Raw genomic sequence first — 23769 nt, 5'->3', positions numbered from 1 at the left:
CAAGGTGACTCTAGGGGCAGTGGTGGCCGAACGGTTGGCAGAGCGGTCTTGATATCGGAAGGTCGCTAGTTCGTATCCCCGGACCGGCACGTTAAAATTACCACCGCTGAAGTGCCCTTGGACAAGGCATTGAACCCCTACCATGAAATGTTCTATGAGCAGGGCCTGGCTGTAAACAAGTTATTGAGTTTAGTACAGTTACCCTGAGTAAACATAGTACCTTTCCTTCCCTTTCCTCTACACCTGTTGGTGTGAACGTCAAGGTGACTACACCTGTTGTACTGAATGTCAAGGTGAGTCTACACCTGTTGGTGTGACCGTCAAGGTGAGGGTGAGTCTACACTTGTTGGTCTGAATGTCAACGTGACTCTACACCTACCTGTTGGTCTGAATGTCAAGGTGAGTCTTCACCTGTTGGTGTGAACATCAAGGTGACTCTACACCTGTTGGACTGAATGTCAAGGTGACTACACCTGTTGGTCTGAATGTCAAGGTGACTCTCTCTACAGTGTAGAGAGAGTCACCTTGACATTCAGACCAACAGGTCACCTTGACGTTCACACCAATAGGTGTAGAGTCTACACCTATTGGTGTGGACGTCAAGGTGAGGGTGAGTCTACACCTGTTGTTGTGAACGTCAAGGTGACTCTACACCTGTTGGTCTGAATGTCAAGGTGACTCTACACATGTTGGTCTGAATGTCAAGGTGACTCTACACATGTTGGTGTGAACGTCAAGGTGAGGGTGAGTGTACACCTGTTGGACTGAATGTCAAGGTGACTCTACACCTGTTGGTCTGAATGTCAAGGTGACTCTACACCTGTTGGTGTGAACGTCAAGGTGACTACACTTGTTGGTGTGAACGTCAAGGTGACTCTACACCTGTTGGTCTTAATGGCAAGGTGAGTCTACACCTGTTGGTGTGAACATCAAGGTGACTCTACACCTATTGGTTTGATTGTCAAGGTGAGGGTGAGTCTACCCCTGTTGGACTGAATGTCAAGGTGACTCTACACCTGTTGATCTGAATGTCAAGGTGACTATACACCTATTGGTGTGAACAGAGTGGTGCAACCCCCCCCCCATATCTCTCTCTCTCTCTCTCTCTCTCTCTCTCTCTCTCTCTCTCTCTCTCTCTCTCTCTCTCTCTCTCTCTCTCTCTCTCTCATTAGCAGGGAGCAGGCACATCACTATATCTCTTTGTTTATGGCGCCCCCTACTGGTACCAATAAGTCACATACTTGTGCCGGCCACTGATACATAGATACGCACGGACATTGTTGGTTGTAGGAGTGGTTGCACCACTCAAAAACAGTACTTGCACTCTGCTCACACAAGTAATGATAATAAAAGAGAGCAAAAGCCTTACAAAAAAAACATTAAAATAATAACAAAAAGTTCAAGCATGTCATTCCTTTAATTGGTAGGGGGGTTGTCCCAATTGGATCGGGTGATCGCTCCGATCACATGATTTTCAAAAGATCGGAATAGGGGAGAAAATATCAGATTTTTTATTGTCTTAATGTAAATCTCAAAGAAAGATGTATAAGCAATAAGATTTTGTAAAAACTGTTGTGTTTATGATAGTTGTTTTCCTTCTGGTACCAGTCAGAGATCATCAAACAAAGACTAGTCACACTCAGAGGCGTTCAATACACCTATGATGAAAACAAAGGAAATGCAACTCCCGCTATATGCATGATAGCATATGTGTCTGTAGTACTCTCTCTGAATGAGAGAGATACTTTAAGAGCTTTAACTTGACTTCAGTTCTATAAGCTGTAGAACTGTATTCACTCTAATTAACCAATACATCATTATTTTGATATGATTCCATGCTTTCATAGAAAGAAAACAAACCCCACAATTTTGAAAGGCAACACAACAGACTAGACTAGAGTGACATATATTAGGATATCTGCTATTGTGATATGGCATAAAGATCGGATCGGGAAAGATCAGTATGTCTCAAAATCAGATGATCAGAATCGGATCGGGAGCTTTCCGGTTTATGCAGTAGAATTGAACATCTCTCTCTCTCTCTCTCTCTCTCTCTCTCATCCAGATCACTGACTTTGGCCTCGCCAAGTTTGTCACCAACGTGACGGCGACTCGTATCAAGGGGGCGGGGACAGCGTTCTTCATGCCTCCAGAGGCCTTCTCCACGTCCTACACATCTGCATGCTCCTTTGATGTCTACAGGTATCCATCATTCCCTGTGTGGCTGGAATTCAACCTCACAGCGCTCGCAATTCACTTTGAAAAGCTTCATTAAGACTCTTCAGCTCAGACTGACCATTGACCATTGCAAAGCTATTTCATTTAGTATGACGGTGTGGCTCTGCTCATGTGATATCACAGATTATCTGTGCACCGAGACACAGCTCTGATATCATATCACATGTGATATCACAGATTATCAGGAGCATGTCTTGAGCGTATACAGGGTTTGATGAGGTCAGATCAACATATGGAATGTCAGAACATCTATGGAGATCTAAGGGTGGTATAGCGGGGACATTCTCTTGAGTGTACAGGGTTTGATGAAGGCCCAGGTAGGGCCGGGCCTTAATTACCGGTCCTGTTGAGAACTCTAGTTTTCACCGGCTGCCGGGCGTGGCTGCACTAATAACTTTGGGGCAGGCCCGTCTATAGTTTGAATGGACAGGTAGGCTATAAGTCAACAGGGAGTCATCGAAGGATGGATGGGGAAGGATCAACATATGGAATTTCAGAACAGGTTCTGACATATATCCATATATGGAGATCTAAGGGTTTGAGGTTTGAGGTCATTATGTAGAGTTGCTGGCCAATATTGATGAGTGATGACATCAGGGATCTCCATATATGGGCTTAACGCGACAGCAGGTCACATTTACTATGACATCAGGGATCTCCATCCTGGATGGTATCACGTGAGGGCTTTTCCATGTATGGGGATTTTGAGTGATACACTGACTGGCTGATGGACAAAAATGTACGATTTCATAGTAAATGCAACTTGAGGTCACAATAAAGCCATGACTTCAACATCCTAACTTTCAATGCATTCCATAATGCCACATACATATCACATGATCATAATACAATCCATAAAACACTTATAATCACAGATACCATAACTGAACTAGATACCACATAATCACAGTGTAATCCATAAATCACAGTTATAATCACAGAATCACCCATTACAGAACTAAGTGCCACAGGGAGGAGGTCGGGGAGGTGGAGGGAATTTGAACGCTTATCTTAACAACTGAGTCAGCTTGGCATGTAGAGTGAAGACAGACTGCTTAAAAGGACCACCTTATTGAATGTGGGCGTGAGTGAGTTAGCTGGCAGCCAATGAGAGTGAAGGTCTCAAATAACTATCATTGCGCTGGGTGCTATCTTTACACGAGAAAGGTGTTCATAGAAAACGGAAAAAATAAAGTATTGTTTGCAGGGGTCTGTTGACAGCGTTTTGGGTAATTGAAAATGCAAGTGTAAATTCCTTCCAGAGTGGAGATCATTCAAAGCCCGAAATTAACCAGGTCTTCAACACCCCACCCCCCCCCCCCCCGCGCCACACACACACACACACACACACACACACACACAATGGCAACAGCGTTACATAACAACAACCTGTCATATGTTCTAACTTCTTATACAACACGAAAGCACACAAAAAATAAGTGGAACTGAACCACACTCAGACTCTCTGTCACACATCCCAGCCAAGCTGCACCAGAACAGGAACACCGGCGGGGACTATAGTAAACACACACAGCGTGCACACACACGCACGCACGCACGCACTCATGCATGCACGCACACACTCGCGCAGAAACTTTTAAACACCAGTTCTCTTTTGTCATCAGGCAAGTCCACGGCCAGCATAGAAGGCCTTGCTGGACCTGCACCACTGCATTAACCCACCTTTTGAATAATAGTATGATGAATCTGGACCTGCTGGCTCTGTGTGCATGCAGGTGACAGCAGCAGGAGGACAACGGTGGACCCACTCTCTCAATCAGTCAGGCAGAGAAGTTTCCGTTCAGTCTTAGAGTTGTATCACCGTTTTATTGATACAGACAAACTCAGCTTACAAGGCCGTAGGATCAAAGGCCCACAAATATGGAGACATATACAAGCATAGTCCAACTCAAATTCAACTATCGTTCCTATATGTCACAACGTTTAACAAAAGTGTATAGCCTTTATAGGCCTACTGTGAAACTTGGAACTCCCTCCTCACGGGAGGTGTCAGTATTTTACTGACCAATCAGTGACTATGGCTATTCTGAGTGACCCTCAGAATGCCTGACCAAATAGCTAATGAAACATTTAACCATATGTATATTACCAAATAAGAATGAAATATATGTACCATATCAAATATACAAGACATTGTTTACCACCTGTAATGAAATAATTAGACTGTCTTCTTATAGATGCATATTTGGCGAGGATATGTTGTACTTCATGACAGACAACCTAGAACATGAGTTGACTCAGAGGAGCTCTGAGTCTTGAGATTGCCTGAGTGTAAGAGTTCACAGACCCAGTGGGGTTTAATTGCTCCCCTAATAAAGGCTCTGTTTTCTCAGGTAGCCTCATAAATAACCCTAGTATCTTTACTGTGAGCAAGTTAACCAAATTAGCAATAGTCTGTATTTAGTAACAGCTGTCTCTGTAGTCCTATTTGTGACCTCTTATTCAGGTTTCTCTGCGTGAACCACATAGGCTGAAAACCTATGTGTACAATTATGACATGTTATTAGGCATAAGCTATCAAAATATACATCATAGTATTTAACAAAATGAGTAAAAGAGTTGCACCAGGTGAAGAGATGCTCAGTCTCCTATTGGTCACCTTCTCCATGTGTGCCTATGTCTCCTATTAAATATCCATATTGGTTTACATAAAAGTCAGACTTTTAAAAATGTATTCTGATAAGACAAGACTACATCACAAATTAATCACCCATCACCTCAGTGGAACATTGCCTGCCTGCCTGCCTTCCTGCCTGCCTGCCTGCCTGCCTGCCTGCCTTGAGCTTGTAGCAGCAGTTTTCGGGGCGCAACCCAGCACTCTTTATCTACTGGACATGCCGTGTATACGACATGGATTTTGAAACAAATTTGTCCAACGTTCCAAGTTCACTAGACTTCGGAAAAAAGCTATTCTCCTGAATGCTGCCCTCCGGTATGGCATGGAAAGTAGTGGAATTTGCATTTCTTCCACCATAGTAAATGCTGCATTTGTGGTCTGGAGAGGGCAGCTGTTTTACAGATGGGTAAAAGGGCAGGGGCTGAAGCCCCCTTTGATGTATATGTGTGCACGTCCCTGGAACCATTGTCTTTTAACTTGAACAAATCATCCTTGTTTATAACGAAAAATATGTCCGTCTATGATTTTACTGCCCTGAAGGTGGAAGATTGTCTTTGTCTTTGGGAAAGGCCAGGGGTCACTGCATAGCCTTGTGAAACTCGAGCGTAAGCTTTGACTGTAATTCTCTGTGTGGGTACTGCATAGCCTTGTGAAACTCCAACGTAAGCTTTGACTGTAATTCTCTGTGTGTCACTGCATAGCCTTGTGAAACTCCCAACGTAAGCTTTGACTGCTGCTTAGCTGTATAGTTCAATAGTCATGATGATGCATGTAGCTTCTTATGTGCAAATGCACACTGACGACACAGACAACCAAAACAACTGCTTGGTTTCATCCAGGTAATTTAGTTAGTGCTTTTATTTGGCAAACTATCAAATTGATCACGCTGAGAATGAGTAGCTTAATGCAATCTGTTCCATGTGTGATGATATGCAAAGTAATGACTGATGAATGTCTCTATTTATTGTAGTTATGCCATGCTGCTGTGGAGCCTTTTAAGTGAGTAATTATCTCTTTTTTCATCTTTGTTTTAGTTTTTTGGGTAACGCTTTAAAGGTCAGGTCTATATACGCACGGCACAATTGATTGCCGTCAATCCTGCTGCTTTATTAAACGGCTAAAATAAATATATTGACCCAAAAGTAACAACAAAACAAAGTATTTCCGTACTTATGGTAGTGAATATATTCCATTAATTTATGCAATGTTTTCTAAAACATTGTTGAGAACAACTTTTAGCTGTAAATGACATTGTGTTTGTTTGCATGGCTGTCATGTTGGATAGTTTTATAACAAGCGCTATAATGCCTTATAAGTGCATTATAATGCATCAAATCTAACACCTAGACCCGACCTTTAAGTAAAGTGTTACACACTCATTGTTGGTTCAGCCTCACAGAGTCCACTGTTTATTCAACAATAAGAATAAAATCACTTGTATTATTCCTAAGGTTTCTCTTGTCTTCTAATATCAATCAATCAATCAACTTTTATTTGTTCAGACTCAAGGTCCAATAACAACAGACAACATAAAACACTACATACAGAGAGAAACACCCCTAACCCATAAAAACATAATTGTACAATAAACATTCATACCAGTGCTTCCAAAAAGCAGACCGGTACCTGGTGCTACTGAAGCTGGGGTTACATAGCAGCATAATTATACAGTTTTTAGACTCATTGAGCCGACACATAAATTTGTACATCAGGTTTCTCAGTAGGGCATGAAAGGTGTAAACTCCCACACTACAGAACAACTCACTAGCACTGCTCCACCTCGGTTTGTTCAATAGCATACGCATGCAATCGTTATAGGCAACCTGCAGTTTATACATACTTGCTTTCTTATATTTTACCCACAAGGGGGCGGTATAGAGGGGAGTACAGTATGCTCTGAAGAGATTAACCTTCACCTCAGGTGAACATGAGCGGAATTTCCTCCCCAGCATGTTTGCCTGAGCATACAGTATACGGCGCTGCCTATACAGATCCTCATCATCAGACAGTTGGTCAGTTATCACATGTCCCAGATACTTAGCTTTACTGCAAATGGATACCACCTGATCTGATAAATAAAAGGAGGGAAAGGAGAGGTCTTTATCCCCTTTCGTTCTGCAGAACATTACTACGCTTTTGTTGGCATTATATTTAACATCATACGCTACCCCATATTCGGAGCATACATTTAGCAGCTGTTGAAAGCCAGCACTACTGGGAGAGAGTATTGCCAAATCATCAGCGTACATCAGATTGTTAACCAGGGAGTTTCCAATCATGCACCCTGTGCTACAGTTATTCAGCTGAACAGAGAGATCATTCATATAAAGATTAAATAGGGCTGGGGAGAGTAACCCCCCCTGCCGGACCCCATTACCTACAGTAAAAGGAGCCGAGACCCCACTTCCCCATCTAACCTGCATACTCTGGTTAGCATACCAGTATGCCAGGATTCTTATGATGCTGTCAGGCACCCCCCTTTCCCTCAGTTTTAGGAACAGCTTCTGATGACAGACCCTGTCAAAGGCACGGGAAGCATCAATAAAACCAACTATAACGGATGAGTTAAGGCTTTTGTAGTTATCAACCATCTCTTTTAGAGCATAAATGCAGAGGTCAGTACCATGTTTAGCCTTAAACCCAAACTGATTGTCAGTGGTATTAAAAAAGGAGCCTAATCGATCTAATAGGATCCTTTCAAGGACCTTGGACAATACACTGGGAAGAGCAATAGGCCTATAATTATCCAAGCTCCCCACTTTTCCTGCCTTGTCCTTGATAACTGGTACCAAAGTGACAGACAACATAGAGTGTGGCAGTAATCCATGTGTCATGAGACCAGTGAAACATATGGCAAGTAGAACCGCAACCTTAGGACTGGCATGTTTAAGATGCTCTGCAGTTATTTGGTCTGAGCCGCTAGCTTTGTTGTCAGATAGCTGCGTTATAGCTTGGAGAACCTCATTGGCTGTGACACAAAAAGCATCACTGTCATGCATAATTCCCACTTCATAGGGGTCACTCTTAACACAATTGAATATAGCAGAGTAGTGCTGCCTCCACACCTCTGCAATATTGTCCACACCAGAGACACCCTCCATGCTGCATGGCAAAGGAGTGTTATTTCTGTTCAGAGCTCTCACCTCCTTCCAGAACCCTGTAGCATTATGGTCAAGGAGCTTTTCAGCCATAGAGTCCGCTCTCATCGTCGCTTCCTGCTTGCTAACGAAGCGTATTGCATATTTATACCTGGCATTAGTTTGCTTTTTATGGTCCAGGAGAGGTCCCTGTCTGGGCCGACCTGCTAAGACCTAAGCCTTATATATATCAAGCCTGACGACATTTATCACAGGGTCCAAGTTTTTGCGCCACAATATAGCCACTCCTCTTGCAATCCTTCTAATAAATGTAAATTCCTCAGACACTGGAAACCACAGCGTTCCAGAGTTTGATGTCCAGCGGGGAGGAAGACCACCGCTAGACGTTGCTAAAAGAATGAAGGCTCCAGGACTGGAGGAGCTGATCAAACTCATGGAGAGCTGCTGGCACCAAATCCCTCGCCGAAGACCCACTTTTTCAGGTTTGAATATTTGTCTGTTTGTTTGTTTGTTTGTTTGTTTATTTTCACATACAAAAATATTTCGGAAATGATACAAGACAATAAAAGACAATAAAACCGCTATAGGAGAATATTGCGTACACCAGGTTAATTTAGCAGACCGTATGGGAAGTACTTGGTGGTTAATGTTGTGAAGACAAATATCCTTCGGGACAATAAAGATTATTATTATTATTAGGAGAAGTGATTTTAGAACCTTCTTGAATTGAGGAAAAGACAATTGCCCATAGATGTAAAGGTAGGGAGTTCCATATTTTAGACCCTCTGAAGCCTATATTAAATTTTGGCATTTGGCATTTGGAGGTCTGAGGTGACTGAGGGACGACAGGACACAAACTATAGTGAAAATAGCAGATCTACAAGCTTTTGGAACATAGTTGGCGATCTAATACTTGTATGTGGTGCGGTGTGGTTTAGAAACACTACCCAAGCTGAGAGGAAATTGATGCAACGAGTTGTCAAAAGTGCGGAGAGAATGATTGGATTAAATCTCCAGTGCCGTATCCAGGGAATAATCAGCAGGGGGGGCATTCATATTTCCAACGGGGGCACTTGATTTTTCAAGTTCACACCCATATTAGCAAGCAAGCTCTCACATAGGCCTATACAATAAAACAACACAAAAGGCTTGGAGAAAGGCTACAAGTAGGTTCCAATTATACACCAGAACAAATAATATAGCCTGATTATTGTAGCCAAAAGAACAAACAACACAATGAACACAATGAGCATCTCCACGGCGGGAGGAAAGTAGAAAAAAAGACTGCTATATGCACCAACCATTAATCACCAACAAATAGTTGAGCATTTAGGCCTAGTGTCTTTTATATTTCGCCATCTCAACGGCGGGAGGAATATGAGTAAAAAATGCTCTTTAGAGAGCGCATGCTTATTTAAGCCTTTGTTTGATTCTGTTTCCAATTACGAAATCCTTTCAACGTGAAAGTAGTGTCAACATTGCCATTACATATTGCACGGAATTTCCTGCATGGGAAACAAAATGCAACATCTGTCTCCAGCAAGTCCCTGCCCTGAAACCATGCACTCATAAACGAGCGTTTTTTTGCCATTATAAAGGCTACTTGGGTATTTGTCCCGTTTTACCTGATTCGGTGTGCCAGAACCAAGAACCTCTGGTGGAGAAGCATGCGGTGGTGGTGGAGGTCCGAAAGTTGAGCTGCTGCGACCGGCTGTGGAAGTTGCTGCAGCAGCAACGAAATTTGGTCGTCGGATCACATTACTGGGGGTTCGCGACACTCGCGAACCGCCAGTAATGTGACCGAATTTCGTTGCGCATTTAGTAGTGCTCGGACAACTCCTCGCAATATTAACAACAGGCGACGTGGCGGTGGTTTCAGTATCGTCATCAGTCTGCCTTTCTGAAGGTGCTGGTGGGTTAGAGTTTGGTGTTTTGGCTTTGAGCAGCCCAGTTCCTAATATCCACGATTAAATTTTACCGGTTTGGGTTTGTTTTCACTGCTGTGACTGAAGAAAAACATGAAAAGAACACATTATATATATTTTAAACCTGTAAAACATTAAAAATAATGGTGGGGTATGGTTCTGGAATCTGGACTGGGGGGGCACCAAGTCTATCTGGGGGGGCAGTGCCCCCCCCCCCCCCCCCCGTTGAAACGGCGCTGTAAATCTCCCTGCCATGGACACAATCTACACACAGCGCTGTAGGAGGAGAGCACATCCTGCACACCCTCTGTTCATGTGGAGGGACTCAGGACACAACCTGAGACACCACCGGCCAGAGAGCATCTCCACCCACACAACACGATTCTCTAACAGTGTTTTCCCTGCTACTGCGCGACTGGTAGCCGAGGACATTAGGGACGGAAATCAATATGATAGATGAACTGAATCATGAAAGATTAACTGAATTATGCACTGTTTTAGGCGGATTATGAAGCACTTTACCTATCTACACTGATAGATTCACTGAATATGCTTGTTTTTCAATCAACAAAAAAATCAACAAGATCGTGCACTTGGTGACAAATTTTAGATTTTTGGTATGGTGTTAGGTATGGTTATAACGTTTTCAAAAACCATCGCAAACGAGTTGGGCTCGCCCCCTAGTGGTCTGTTTGCAATGAATCGAATCAGCATATGGTTAAAAACCAAAATAATTGATAAAATATATTTTCCAATGGATTCTATTAGTATTGGGTATGCTAAATAACATTTTGGGTGAAAATAACTTCTGGAAAGGTATAATTTTCAAGATGGTGTCCACGTTGGCCTCAGTGAGCTTAAAATGCCTATAAACTGGGATTTAATACATAAAAAATCATAACAATTATGCACTTGACAAGTTTTTGATTTTTGGCATGGTGTTAGTTATGGGCATAAGGTTTTCAAAAACCATCGCAAACGATCCAATGTTAAATAGGCCAGCATTAGATGCATTGCAAACAGACCACTAGGGGGCGAGCCCATCTCGTTTGCGATGGTTTTTGAAAACCTTATGCCCATCCCTAACACCATACCAAAATTCAAGAACTTGTCTCTAAGTGCATAATTGTTATGATTCTTTATGTATTAAATCCCAGTTTATAGGCATGTTAAGTTCACAGCAGCCATCGTGGATGCCAGGGCTCCAGATTAACGGCGTCCCGACGTCCCGGGGACTGTAAAATATCTATTTGGGACGTAAATGTATCTCATCCGGGACGGTTTCGGGACGAGAGGAGTTTTTACACTGAAAATGCGCATGCACTCCCGTCAACCAATGCTCTGTCGGACCAAAGTATGCCTCCCGTTGACAACAACAACAACGCACACACTACATTCACCCAACGGAATCATAGGAATTATATTGCTTTTGCCCCGTGGATGAGACATTTAGATTGAAAAACTATCGGTTGGAAGCGTGGATCAGACCATGGTTGTGTGCCACAGAAAGGTTCCATATGGACATGGGGCTACACTACACCAACGTTTAACGTTAGCTTCCATGCTAGGCTTGCTAGCTGGCGTCGACATTAAATAATATGTTGGTATATAATCATCTGAAGCAACAGATGTTTTCTAATGCTCAGATTGTTCTGGAATTGCTGCCCCAACACTGTGGAATGCACACACCAAAACGCTCTCATTCCACAGTTTTTATTGATTGTATTTATTATTATTATTTATTGATCCTTCGTCTTAGTATTCCCCCTAATAAAGTAGTTATTTGTTTTCTCATGCCAACCATGTAATAGACATTTGAGTATTCATATACCTGCATTGCTGCACGTTATCTGTTTGTCTTGATCAAGTAGCCTACACCAAAATAACAAAATCCATTTGAAAATAAAAGTCACTGTTCTCAGGTCGAATATGCGATTAAAATGTGATTAATTTAGATTAATTAATTACACAGCCTCTGATTAATTCGATTAACATTTTTAACCAAGCCCTATTTTTCATCTGGGAGCATTTTGACTAAATCAGTGTATCTACAGAAGAAACATGAAGCCAAACAATTAATGTACTGCATGTATTCAATACATGCAGTACATTATTTGTTTGGCTTAATTGTATTTCTATTACAATAGGAATACAGTTATTAATTTCACAATTTGAGTGGTGCTTTTTGTACATTTTTTTCCCGGGACGGTATACATTTACTTCGGGACGGTTCAAATTGTATTTTGGGACGGTTCCGGGACAGTGGTGAAAAAAGTAAATCTGGAGCCCTGGTGGATGCCATCTTGAAAAGTATGCCTTTCCAGAAGTTTTTTTCCCTACATTTTGAATATGTTATTTAGCATACCCAATACTAATAGAATCCATTGAATTGTTTTCTTTTATCCATTATTATGGTTTTTAATACTGGCCCATTTCATATTAGATTCATTGCAAACGGAGCACTAGGGGGCAAGCCCAACTCGTTTGTGATGCTTTTTGAAAACCTTATAACCATACCTAACACCATGTCAAGTGCACGATTATAACGAATTTGGACCCAGCTATAGGTAGACTATGAAGCACTTCATTTATTCTAGGATTGTATTCTGTTTATTTTCTCACCTGTCCCTCCCTTTGTCCCTCCCTTTTGTGTGTGTGTGTGTGTGTGTGTGTGTGTGTGTGTGTGTGTGTGTGTGTGTGTGTGTGTGTGATTTGATTTGTATATGGACACTTGTTTTACATCCAAACTTATGAAATATCAGCTTCTGGTGGAACGTATTATGGCCTTGGGATATAACTGTCAACTTATTGTCCTTGTATTTGGAAGTCTGGGCCATGTCCATAAACTTGTGCTCAGGGGTTTGCAATTGGGTGGATTGCTAAAAACAAAAAAAGCTGGCTAAATACTGTTCTGTCTCAGCTGCTATGGGCAGTCTGTCTGTCTGGAGAAGGCGTTGTTTCATTTATCCCTAGGAGGCTTAAAAAACCCAAAACAAACATCCTGTCTAGTAGTATCAAGTAGTATGTCAACAATGTGCTATATATATATATATATATTTTTTTTTTTTAAATATATACTTTCTCTTCTTTTCCCTCTGTGTGTTAAGCGCATGTGCAGCAGCTTGGTTGGACCATGTAATGTATAACCTTATTCTGACCAGTGTTTGGGTCTATTCTGTATACGCCTCTTGTGCAGATCCAAATAAAATAATTCAAATGTGTGTGTGCGTGCGTGCGTGCGTGTGTGGTTCCCACTTCCCAGACTGCACTGCTGTGACAGAAGGCCTGTATGGGAAGCACCAGCGTGGGATCAATGACGCCGTCTATCAAGTGCAGAAGAAACAGGTAATGATCAGTGTTGATTTCGTCGACTAACCTTTTCCACCGACGGAAACTAAAATGGAATCTAAATGAATACTGTGATGACTAAAACGAACTAAATATTGACAATTTCGTCAACAAATAAAAACTACTAGTGGACAAGAGATCCAGTATAAGTAATTTTACTTGGTTGCATGCTGAAAATAGCAGATCTACAAGCTCACATCTGCGACACGTTGTGAGCTTGTAGATGGGCTATTTTCAGCAAGTGTAAAAACCGTCATTACGACGGCATCCGGGCTGGGAAATATACACTTTAGTAAGTCGACTAAATCTACAGTATATTGAAGTCGACTAAAACTAGACTAACACTAACACATTCCAGGTGACTAAAATGTGACTAAAACTAAATGAACTAAACTATTCAAAAGTATTGAATAGTTTAAAGTAAACTATTCTAAATTTGCTGCCAAAAACAACACTGGTAATGATTGCATGTAACTAAATATTTTTACTTTACTGTCCTGTAGAAGAAACAGGTAATGATTGCGTGTAACTAAATAATTTCTCCGTCTAATCATTCAACACAGCTGAGCTGTCAAAGCCGGCCCGGGGAGATAATATGCGTCGTCGTATGACCGTGTCACGTTACCCAAATAACTGATGTACAAGCAAGCTTACAACTCGTCGCGACGCGTTGTGAAACTATAATCCATTTCTGAACGGGGTGCTGGATGTTTGAATTTCCCTCTAGTAGGACTAGGCTAGTAAAGGCTACGAGGTGCGCGAAAGGTGCAGAGTGATTTATTCAATGTGATTAGGCCCAGGGCTAGGTGGTGAATGGTGTTGGTTTGATCCACGGCTAGAAGGCTGTTTCAACCAATCAGATTGCTTCCTCTTAACAACCTGTAGAATGTGCATTTTACAACAGGTCGTTTCGAGGAAGCAATCTGATTGGTTGAAACAGCCTTCCAGCCGTGGTTCAAACGAGCACCACTCCACACCTAATCAAAACAAAGAATTCACCTGCTCTGTTTTACCAGAGTGCAGCAAACTTGGTGACTAGGCTAGCTAGTTTCCTGGGACATTTGTGGTCGTAGTGACTACATCTGTCATTAAAAAATGTTTTTTCAGCGATTTTCTTAGTTTTAAGGGTAACTGTTGTATAATTGCAATATTACACTTGAGGGTGTGGTTTAAGGTGATTATTACCACGACAGTGACAGTCAAGCATCTCTCTCGTGTAATATTGCTTAAATCAACTATTCATCCACTAGATGGCAGCAGTGACAGATTAGGTTAGAAACTGTACTGGCACAAGCACCACTTTATTTTTGTCATGAGTTGAGATGTAATTATGACTGTATAAGAGTTTCACACTATTACATCTATAATTGAAGTGATGTCCCTTAATTTACTGTTGTAACACAGCATGCAAAATGCAATATAGAACCCGCAGTTCCTGACTTATTTTCCTACCACTGTATTATTCACCAGGATCAGCTCTGCTGCAAGCTGAGCGGTGGTGAACTGAAAACAACAATGGGTAAAGTAGTGAAAGTTTTTTATTTGATTTTATTACAATATGTTGTTCACATTGGTGTGAATGAAGCCTGTTTCTAGATTTGGAATCTTATAATTTTATATCCAGAGAGCCTGAAAGCGAAAAAAAAGTTTGAGTCCAAAATATTATTTAGGTGGCACATGTATTGTTTTTACCAGTTCAAGAGAGTGTGATATGGTTTGTTCTCTTCACTTTTGTGAATAAAGCCTAATTTTGTAACTTAATTTCCTCATTAATCATTCCATGAGTCATGACTATCTTTTTGTTCAAAGAGGTTTGGCCGTTTTCTGTGTGTTTCCTTAATTTGTAGACTTGTCATAATAGTGTGTTACAAAATAATTGTCTAACGTCCAAAATAGTACTGTCATTGTGGCCCTTCAACCATCTTAAGTTGAGTAGCCCTGGTTTATCACATCCTTCTGCCAGCTGCAGAAAACGGAATAAATGGGCCCTTCAAAAAAACAGGACAAAATATTCGGTGGCAGTGTGCAACCGTGACATAACGTGAGGTCGATTTTATTTTATACTCGCTCCGTTATTTGGCCGAAAAAAACGCACCAGTCTACAAGGACCTTTACAATCGGAAGCAGTGGGTTGAAACCTCAGGTCAGATTAAATGTTTTTGCTCAGGAATGCTTTTAATGTTTTTTTTTTGTTTTTTTTTATCAAATGGACTGGCTTCGCCAGGAATTGTACGTTAATATTAGAATAATTATGTTTAATGGTTTAATTGATGCAGATTTATTAATGCATATAATTGCATTTTGCTTGCTTCCCTTCCTGCTTCTATCTTTCTTCTTTATTTATCATTGTGGGATTAAGAGAATAACAAGATGATTGACACCCTGAAGGAGGTGGGGAGCATCCGCTCCAAACCGGTGGAAAAGGCGTTTCGGGAAGTCGACAGGGCTGACTACTGTGTGGACGAGTTCAGGGACAGCGCCTACAACATGGAAGCCTTGCGTCATGGTCACATACACCTGTCAGCTCCAAACATCTACACTGAGGTGATGGAAGCTTTGGACCTCCATGCCGGCCTCTCCTTCCTCAACCTGGGCAGCGGGACTGGCTACCTCAACACCCTGGTCGGCCTCATACTGGGTGAGTGTTCCACCCAGACCATCCTCCTATGGAATGGAAAGAGTAGAATGGATATTTGCTTTGGCTTCACCATGGGATCAGCATAGCCAATCAGGGACTTAGTTGGGGTGTCAGTGGCTCAGTCAGTGGTAGATTGGCCTCATGGTAGGCCTACTTGCTGCCGGTGTTGCTGTTCTTGCTAGAAGGAGTAGATATCAGCGCAACACTGCATTGCTTTATTGGTTCCTTCTTGGAACCGAATTCTGAGCTATTGAATTATATAACAGAGTTTTTGCATTAACAATGATCCCTTCAAGGGCATGAGTTAATATACAGATTAACATACAATCCACAGAAACAAACATTTAAATATTGAGCTCTTCAAAAGTTAAGATATAATAGATATACAGTAGATACCAAAGGAGGATACTGGGGAGGAGACTGTATAATACAGACATCTGCAGTGTGAGGCTGAGCGTGTACACCTCCTACCTTCTGTGCTGAACTATACTATAGGGTCAGTTAGCCCTATAGTATTTTTGAGTGGTGCAACCACTCCTAGACAGCTATGTTTGTCCCTGGGTCCCTGCCTGGGTGTGTCTGTCTGAGCACAAAATAGCATTTGGTTGGTTATCATAACCACACAGCCTCACACACACACACACACACACACACACACACACACACACACACACGTGTTACAGTACAGTACAATAGAGGGACCCCCACACAGTAACTTTCGGACGCGGGTCGGCTCGCCGGAACCGGGACGCCCCCCTGGGCACGTTCTTGTGGGACCCCCACATGGAGTTGCACCACTCACTTCACATGGGTGTGATTTTTCATTCTATTTTGCAGGTCCAATGGGTGTGAACCATGGAGTTGAGCTGTATGCTGACGTGGTGGATTTCGCACAAACAAAACTGGACATCTTCGTCACTAAATGTGACTTGAACAGGTATCAGGTTATTTCATAGATTAAATTATACTAGCCCTTACCCGTTGTGAGATATTTTCCCCCCTCTTGTGGCCGTGGGGGGTACTGCGCCCGGGCGCATTGCCTATCGTGTGGTGATGTAAAAACAATATTTGTACAGTAAATATGACAGTTGCGTCTGTAAAAAGTAGCCTAGCCGGTTTCTGGGAGCGTGCAGGGTTTTTTTTTGGCATGGAGAGACGGATAAACGGCTGTAAACGGCTGTTTTTATTCACTAATAAATTCATTATTAATCGTTAATGTGTCAAATCGAAAAAAGGGCTCTGTTAAGACCTCCATATTCATATGGTCAATGCCTGTGTGAAAAGTGGGAGTGAATCGTGCAGTCAATGATGAGATAACACGCTGTCAGTGACATTCAGACAGACATTCAGAGATTCACTGAATTATAGTATGATGATAGTATGATGATGATGATGATGATGATGATGATATACTAGAATTCCGCGGCCCGATGGGCCGCTCATCCCAGAGTTACGTTGCAGCGCAATATGGGAAGAAGGAAATTGCGGGAGTTGACAGACTCCACATTAGGCATGCCACGGTATGAGATTTTACAGTACGGTACGGTGCCGGTATTGATAATCTATACCTCGGTATTCCACGGTATTAAAAAGAGAAACCCCCCCCCCCCCCACCTATGTCTAGAGACTACCCCCATCTCCTTATAAGCCCTTCTTTGTTCCCCAACCTGCAGGCCTACATATCTTATTTTTTTTATTTTTACCTTTTATGATAATTTTAATTTTGTTATGATTATGAATTGATTGAAAGTCCTTGCTGTCTTGTTTCCATTCGTTCCTGGGCCAGGGCCGAATGGAACAAGACAGCAAGGACTTTTTTTCAGTGATCCCTTTGTAATGTGTTTGACTGTACCCTATACTGATTACATTTCTGCCAATAAAGTATTCAATCAATGAATCAATAGATATTCCCCACTGTATTTCACTGTACTATGGCTCCCCCTAATGGACGTTTTAATGGCGTACCCTGTACGCTGTAGCAGAGGTAGTGCAATCTGCCATGCTCACAACTGTCACTGTGTGCCTCCGTGTTGACACTAGTTCACTCTTATAGTACATATGGAAATATGGAATATACAATTGGATCTGGGTGTCTTTCAGCAACACTAACTCAAAGGTAGGAAGCAACTTTTCAATCTGCTGCAGCTGTGTGTTGAAAATAAATGTTTTGCCTTAGTGTGCGAGTGGAGTTGCATTGCATATGCTCAGCATGCGCCGCCCGCCGACGCTGGGCGACTGGTAGTGCCGCAGCAGCGAGATTGGACATTGAGGGGTTGGAAATCATCCCGGTCGCGTGGTTCATGTAATGCGTGTGTCACTGTGAAGGACTGTCCCCATGAAGTGAACGGAGTTGGCGTAAGTTGGCAAAGTGATGCCGATTTTGACGTAACAGTGTGTTTGACAAAAGTAATATTTGTACAGTAAATATGACAGTTGCGTGGATGCAGGGCTCCAGACTAACTTTTTCACAGGTAGCACTGGTGCCACCTACCTTTTCAGTTGGTAGCGCCACCACAAATTAGGTAGCACCAACTTTTTCTTCATAGCGCCACAGCGCGGTATTAATGGCTAGCAAAGGTTTTCTTGGCTGAAGCATAAATGCCTTAAATTAAGCACATAACATGGAATATTTCTCACTCACACACATTCTATAGGAAATTATTATAATTAATTAACCTATAGTGCATTTTTCCGTTATTATCATTTGGCTATATGAAACAGAAATGAGACACACCCCTTACCTTCTGTATGGGCATGTTCAACGAACCTAAATGGCCAATAAGGATATTTAACACTGAGGTGCCCACGTGCCCACTCTTCCTGCACCATTTTGCAATGTGAAATGCCACCGAATTCATAATCCTTGCCCACTTTCCTCCTGTCTTTTCTTTATATGGAATGAACATGTGAAAGCTGATGTGCTTTTATTGTGAAGGGGAAAGTTTCTAAACGCCTCTCAGCATGTGCTGAAACTAGCTGATCTACAAGCTCACAACGGTGATGCAACGCGTTGTGAGCTCGCAAATCTGCTATTTTCATCATGCAACACCACGTCGTACGACGAAGAATATACGAGCGAGAATAAAGTAATATTTTATTATCGCGCTAATGTCCGTGTTTCATGGTTGAGGCTGGGAGTGAAAGCAATAAGTAGCACCGGTGCGACCTCGTTCAAATTTAACTTGCACATTAAGAAATTAAGTAGCATGCAACTTAATAGGTTGCACGCTGGAGCCCTGCATGGATGCAATGTAGTGCAGCTGGATTCTGTGAGCATGTAGATTTTTTTTTTTGCATTGAGAGATGTGTGCCAACAGTGTGGTTTGGTAGGAGAAGGACCACGGATAAAGGCGGAAAAACGGCCATGTGCTTGTGTACCCTCTGCATGTCTATTAGGGTAGAAGGATATATATATATATATATATATATATATATATATATATATATATATATATATATTGTGGGCGCCACTGAACAACGACAGGCAGGAGACACAGCAAGTTTTGCCTACTCGGGCATTTATTGAGGAAATTGTTAAGTTCAAGTTCAAGGTCAAATTAAATCCAGTACACACAGTTGGTTAAACTTAGGTTCTTCCTATTTCCATGGCAAAACAGTCTATATTTCCTCTCACTCCTATTCCTTCAGGAGTGGTATTTCCATCTGGGTTACTCTTCAGGATTCCTCCATCCCGGGGTTGCCTGTGTAATGAGAGACACTATTAGCACAGAGTCTGAACAAGTGGCAACAGTGAGGGGATGTGTTGCATAAGGAGAAGAGACTGGAGCAGCACGGACATTTAGAGCCTTTTATTTAGGTGCTAAGTATACAAACGACTAACGTTTCGACCTTGCAGTCTTCATCAGAGTCATAGGGTGGTAGCATTTGGGCATGTCTTAAATACAGGCTGATGAGCCAATGACAAGATACCATGAAACATGTAATAACCAGTTACTCCCAGCAGTCTAGACAGTTAAGAGGGTGGCTATGGAAAAAACGCTGTTGAACAGTAAAATAAATAAAGTGAAACAGTGATTTAACCATAAAAAAGCCATCAAGATTAACAAACTATATTTAGGAACAACAGTGCACATACATAGTTAAGGGCCTTGTGGCCAAATATATAGAAAAAATAAAATACAGAGGTACATCAGAAACAAGACAATAAAACACCCTCAGGGCAAAAACAGAAGACTTCAGGGACCGTCTAAAAAGGGGCATGTCTATAAAAAACATGAAAGGCTCAGTTCTTCATTGAGGCCATTTAGTACAGCGGCTAACAGCCATATTATGAGAGAATCTTTCACAAGGTGATACAAGCGTGAAATTTGGCATGAACATGCCTCTGGCTCATCTCTTTAACTTTTTAAACGAGCCAACGAAAAATCCAATATGGCGGTTTTCAAGAATGAAAAAGGCCTTTTGTGGCGGTTCTGGACAACCGTGGGTCCGACCGGCACTCCCTGTGCGTGTGTGGAACGTGTGTGCCGAATTTGAAGTCGGTGGGGCGAACGGTTCTCGAGTTACATAGATTACAGTATACAGAATAACAATAAAGAATAAAAACAATATATAATAAAAAAACGTAAAAGAACACAAAACAAACAAAAAATAAAAATGATAAATCTATCTATCTATCTATCTATAATGGTGAAATATTTCCTAAAATTTGTAAGAAATGTAGATATAGGCTAACATTTAGATGTGGCTGCAATCTTGAAATATCACTGGAAGTGTGTGTATCCACTGTGCTTCTCTGCGGAGCAATTTGTTGATTATATCACCTCCCCGTGGCGGGGCTGTGATTTGTTCTATTCCCCGGAATTTAAGGGAAGCTGGTGACCCATGATTAGCCTCTTTATAATGCCTGTCCATGGCATAATCAAGGTTTTGGGTTCGAATGGCGGTTAGCACCTAAATAAAAGGCTCTAAATGTCTGTGCTGCTCCAGTCTCTTCTCCTTATGCAACTAATGATGTCCTTGCACCTGTGAAGCACCGGATCAGCCGTTTCAGGCTTGAGGCGCGTTGGTAGACTCCCTTTGTAGTGAGGGGATATGTGTTTGTGGAGACCTACCGCCAGATTGCCACGTCAGTGCTCCCTCTGTGAGTCAGTGGAGAATGAGGCGGAGCGTACATCTGTGCCCTACCTTACAAACATTACACGCGCAGCGCGGCACCGTCGCCGGTCGGCAGCACGTTGTACTGAAATAGCCCTTCAGGCGTTGCGAAGGCTGTCTTGGGCTTGGCCCGGTTGGTGAGGGGGACCTGCCAGTAGCCCTTAGTCAGGTCCAGGGTGCTGACAAACTGTGTGTAAATCCATTACACACAGTTGGTTAAACTTAGGTTCTTCCTATTTCCAGGGCAAAACAGTCTATATTTCCTCTAACTCCTATTCCTTCAGGAGTGGTATTTACATCTGGGTTCCTCTTCAGGATTCCTCCATCCCGGGGTTGCCTGTGTGATGAGAGACACTATTAGCACAGAGTCTGAACAAGTGACAACAGTGAGGGGATGTGTGTTTGTGGAGACCTACCGCCAGATTGCCATGTCAGTGCTCCCTCCGTGAGTCAGTGGAGAATGAGGCGGAGCGTTCATCTGTTTCCTACCTTTCAAACATTACGCGCACAGCGTGGCTGTTGTGTAATTACTCTGATTGAGGAGGAAGACGGTTAGGTACGTGTGGTCAATCACGTGACCCAGGGCGGGTCCCTGTCTTCTGAGCTGTGCTCCGCGTCTGACGCTCCACTGACTCTCGTTGGGGTGGCGCTCTGACGGCCCGCTGTCATGCGACATCCCACAATATATATATATATATTGTGGGAGGTCGGGTGGGAAATACAACTCAGAGTGCAGTTTCAGGGGTTAGACACACGATGGCGCCCCTTGCTTTATTTCTCCAACAGGTTCAAACCAAGTCAGTTTTCACAAACAGAACTCAGACAGTAATATTCTTTGCATGAGGTCCCGGCTCCGAGGCGGGAGTCGTCACTGCAGAGGATGAGAGGGGATGTTAGCATACGGTCAGAGCACAAGGTAAGTACAAAGTTGGGGCCTGAGACACCCGGTCTAGGCAGTCTACCAACTGGACCTTTGTATAACTCTTTCTCTTCTTCTTTTCCAGGTTCCAGAGGAGGCCAGGAGGCTCCCCCGGAGGTAGGTAAGGGGGTGCGTATCTTTCTCTATCCACAAGGCACAGAAGAGTACTTTAGAGTAGAAGTACTCGGATACGGGGTGGTGAGTAATTAGAGTAAAAGTACTTGGTATGGTACCGGGCGGGGATGGTACGGAGGGCCCCTTAGGCTCGGCCAACCGGAAGATACACAAGCATTTATATTCTTATTTCTCTCTATCTACTGGGTGGCCGTGTCGGTACGACAACGGCAGTCAGGGGGTTAACACAAAGTAAGCGCTCTAGTTTCTAACGGTCTTCTTTCACCGGGCCTGGCGGCGCAAGCCAACTTAAAGTCTCTTCAAGGGTGAAATAAACATAACACGGGCCTGTCTTCTTTCACAGGGTGTACGTGACACTTTATCTAGAGCCTGCTAGCTTCCATTAGTCTCTACGGGGTTATCTTCATTCAACAATCTTCAGTGTACAACACCACGGTGACACTCTTCATTCACAGTCTTCATTTAGCATCGACAGGGTGACTTCCTTCATTCACAATCTTCGTTATTATCCTTAGCTGCTCATTTGCCACTATGAGTGCCTCTTCTTAATAACACGGGTGATAGATAGTGAACGGTTTGTCTTACTGCGACCTTATGGAGCTGTGGGGCTGCCGTTTCCATACGGGGGTCCCGTCTTCCGCACTCGTCCCCGATACGAGCCAGGTGGGTCTCCAGTATGCATGCGGCTCTCCGTGTATACTTGTCTATGGGGGGCACACGCTCCTGCGTGTGCTTCCAGCCCCACTCCTACAAGCCTGGTGATGTGAGAATATAAGAGAGCAATTGAGTGGTGATACAAACAATCAAACAATAAACATAGTCCATACGTGAGAGTCCATAAGTGAGAGGAGTGTGGACTTACCATCCAACGCCGAGTGGACGGCATATGCTGCGCGAGCGTCTGTGTGTAGCAGGGATCTGATACTGCTAGGTGCGCAGGCTGTTTATAAAGGGCGCGGCTGACAGGCTGCGGCTGTCCTTAATTGCTAACCAGGGCGGCGGCCGGAATGAGGCGCAGCTGATTTAGAATTGCTCTGGGATAATACACTGAGTCTATGACCCGGCCATGGGCGTGCCTGGTTGTCATGGTAACTCGCCCCTCCCCCTGAGGTGAGACCTGACAGACTCCACACACTCCCCCCCTAAGTTTCTTGCTACCGCAAGGAGCTTGACTACTTCCCTCGTCTTCGTACAGTCTTGAGAGCGCGTCCGCGTGTTTCATCTTGGTCCCGGGCTCTATCTCGAACTTGTAGCTCTGGAGCTCGACGAACCAGCGGGTGACACGGTCGTTGCGGTCTTTGTTCGCCGCCATCCACTTGAGTGGCGCGTGGTCGGTCACGAGGGTGAACTGTCTGCCCCATAAGTAGTACCGGAGGTGATGGATGGCCCATTTCACGGCCAGGCACTCCTTCTCGACAGTGGAGTAGTTACGCTCGTGCTTCAGCAGCTTCCTGCTGATGTACAGTACGGGATGCTCATCTCCGTCTAGCGGCTGGGACAGGACAGCGCCGACCCCGGTGTTGGACGCATCCGTGGCGAGGATGAAGGGCCTTGTGAAGTCCGGCGCCACGAGCACCGGCTCGCTGCACAGGGCGGTCTTCAACGTGCGGAAGGCTTCGTCCGCCTCGTCCGTCCACTGGACGTGGTGGGGAAGGTTCTTCTTGGTCAAGTCGTGGAGGGGGGCCGCGATCGTGGCGAAGTTCTGGACGAAC

At 43.3% G+C, this 23769-nt stretch overlaps 1 protein-coding gene across 1 annotated transcript in view; it reads left to right on the top strand.

Annotated features, from left to right (window-relative positions):
* LOC308328063 (receptor-interacting serine/threonine-protein kinase 3-like) overlaps positions 1-23769 on the top strand; it is a 61511-nt gene that overhangs the window by 15552 nt on the left and 22190 nt on the right. Inside the window, exons 5-11 of the mRNA XM_080781751.1 lie at positions 2066-2202; positions 5847-5875; positions 8298-8456; positions 13162-13244; positions 14718-14766; positions 15607-15885; positions 16723-16822. Of these exons, the coding sequence (XP_080637877.1) occupies positions 2066-2202; positions 5847-5875; positions 8298-8456; positions 13162-13244; positions 14718-14766; positions 15607-15885; positions 16723-16822 (836 nt within the window). The remainder of the gene's footprint in view (positions 1-2065; positions 2203-5846; positions 5876-8297; positions 8457-13161; positions 13245-14717; positions 14767-15606; positions 15886-16722; positions 16823-23769) is intronic.

This window comes from Protomyctophum bolini (assembly GCF_963924005.1).
Source record: "Protomyctophum bolini genome assembly, chromosome: 14".
Taxonomy (NCBI): domain Eukaryota; kingdom Metazoa; phylum Chordata; class Actinopteri; order Myctophiformes; family Myctophidae; genus Protomyctophum; species Protomyctophum bolini.
This window is presented reverse-complemented; position numbering and strand designations above follow the sequence as displayed.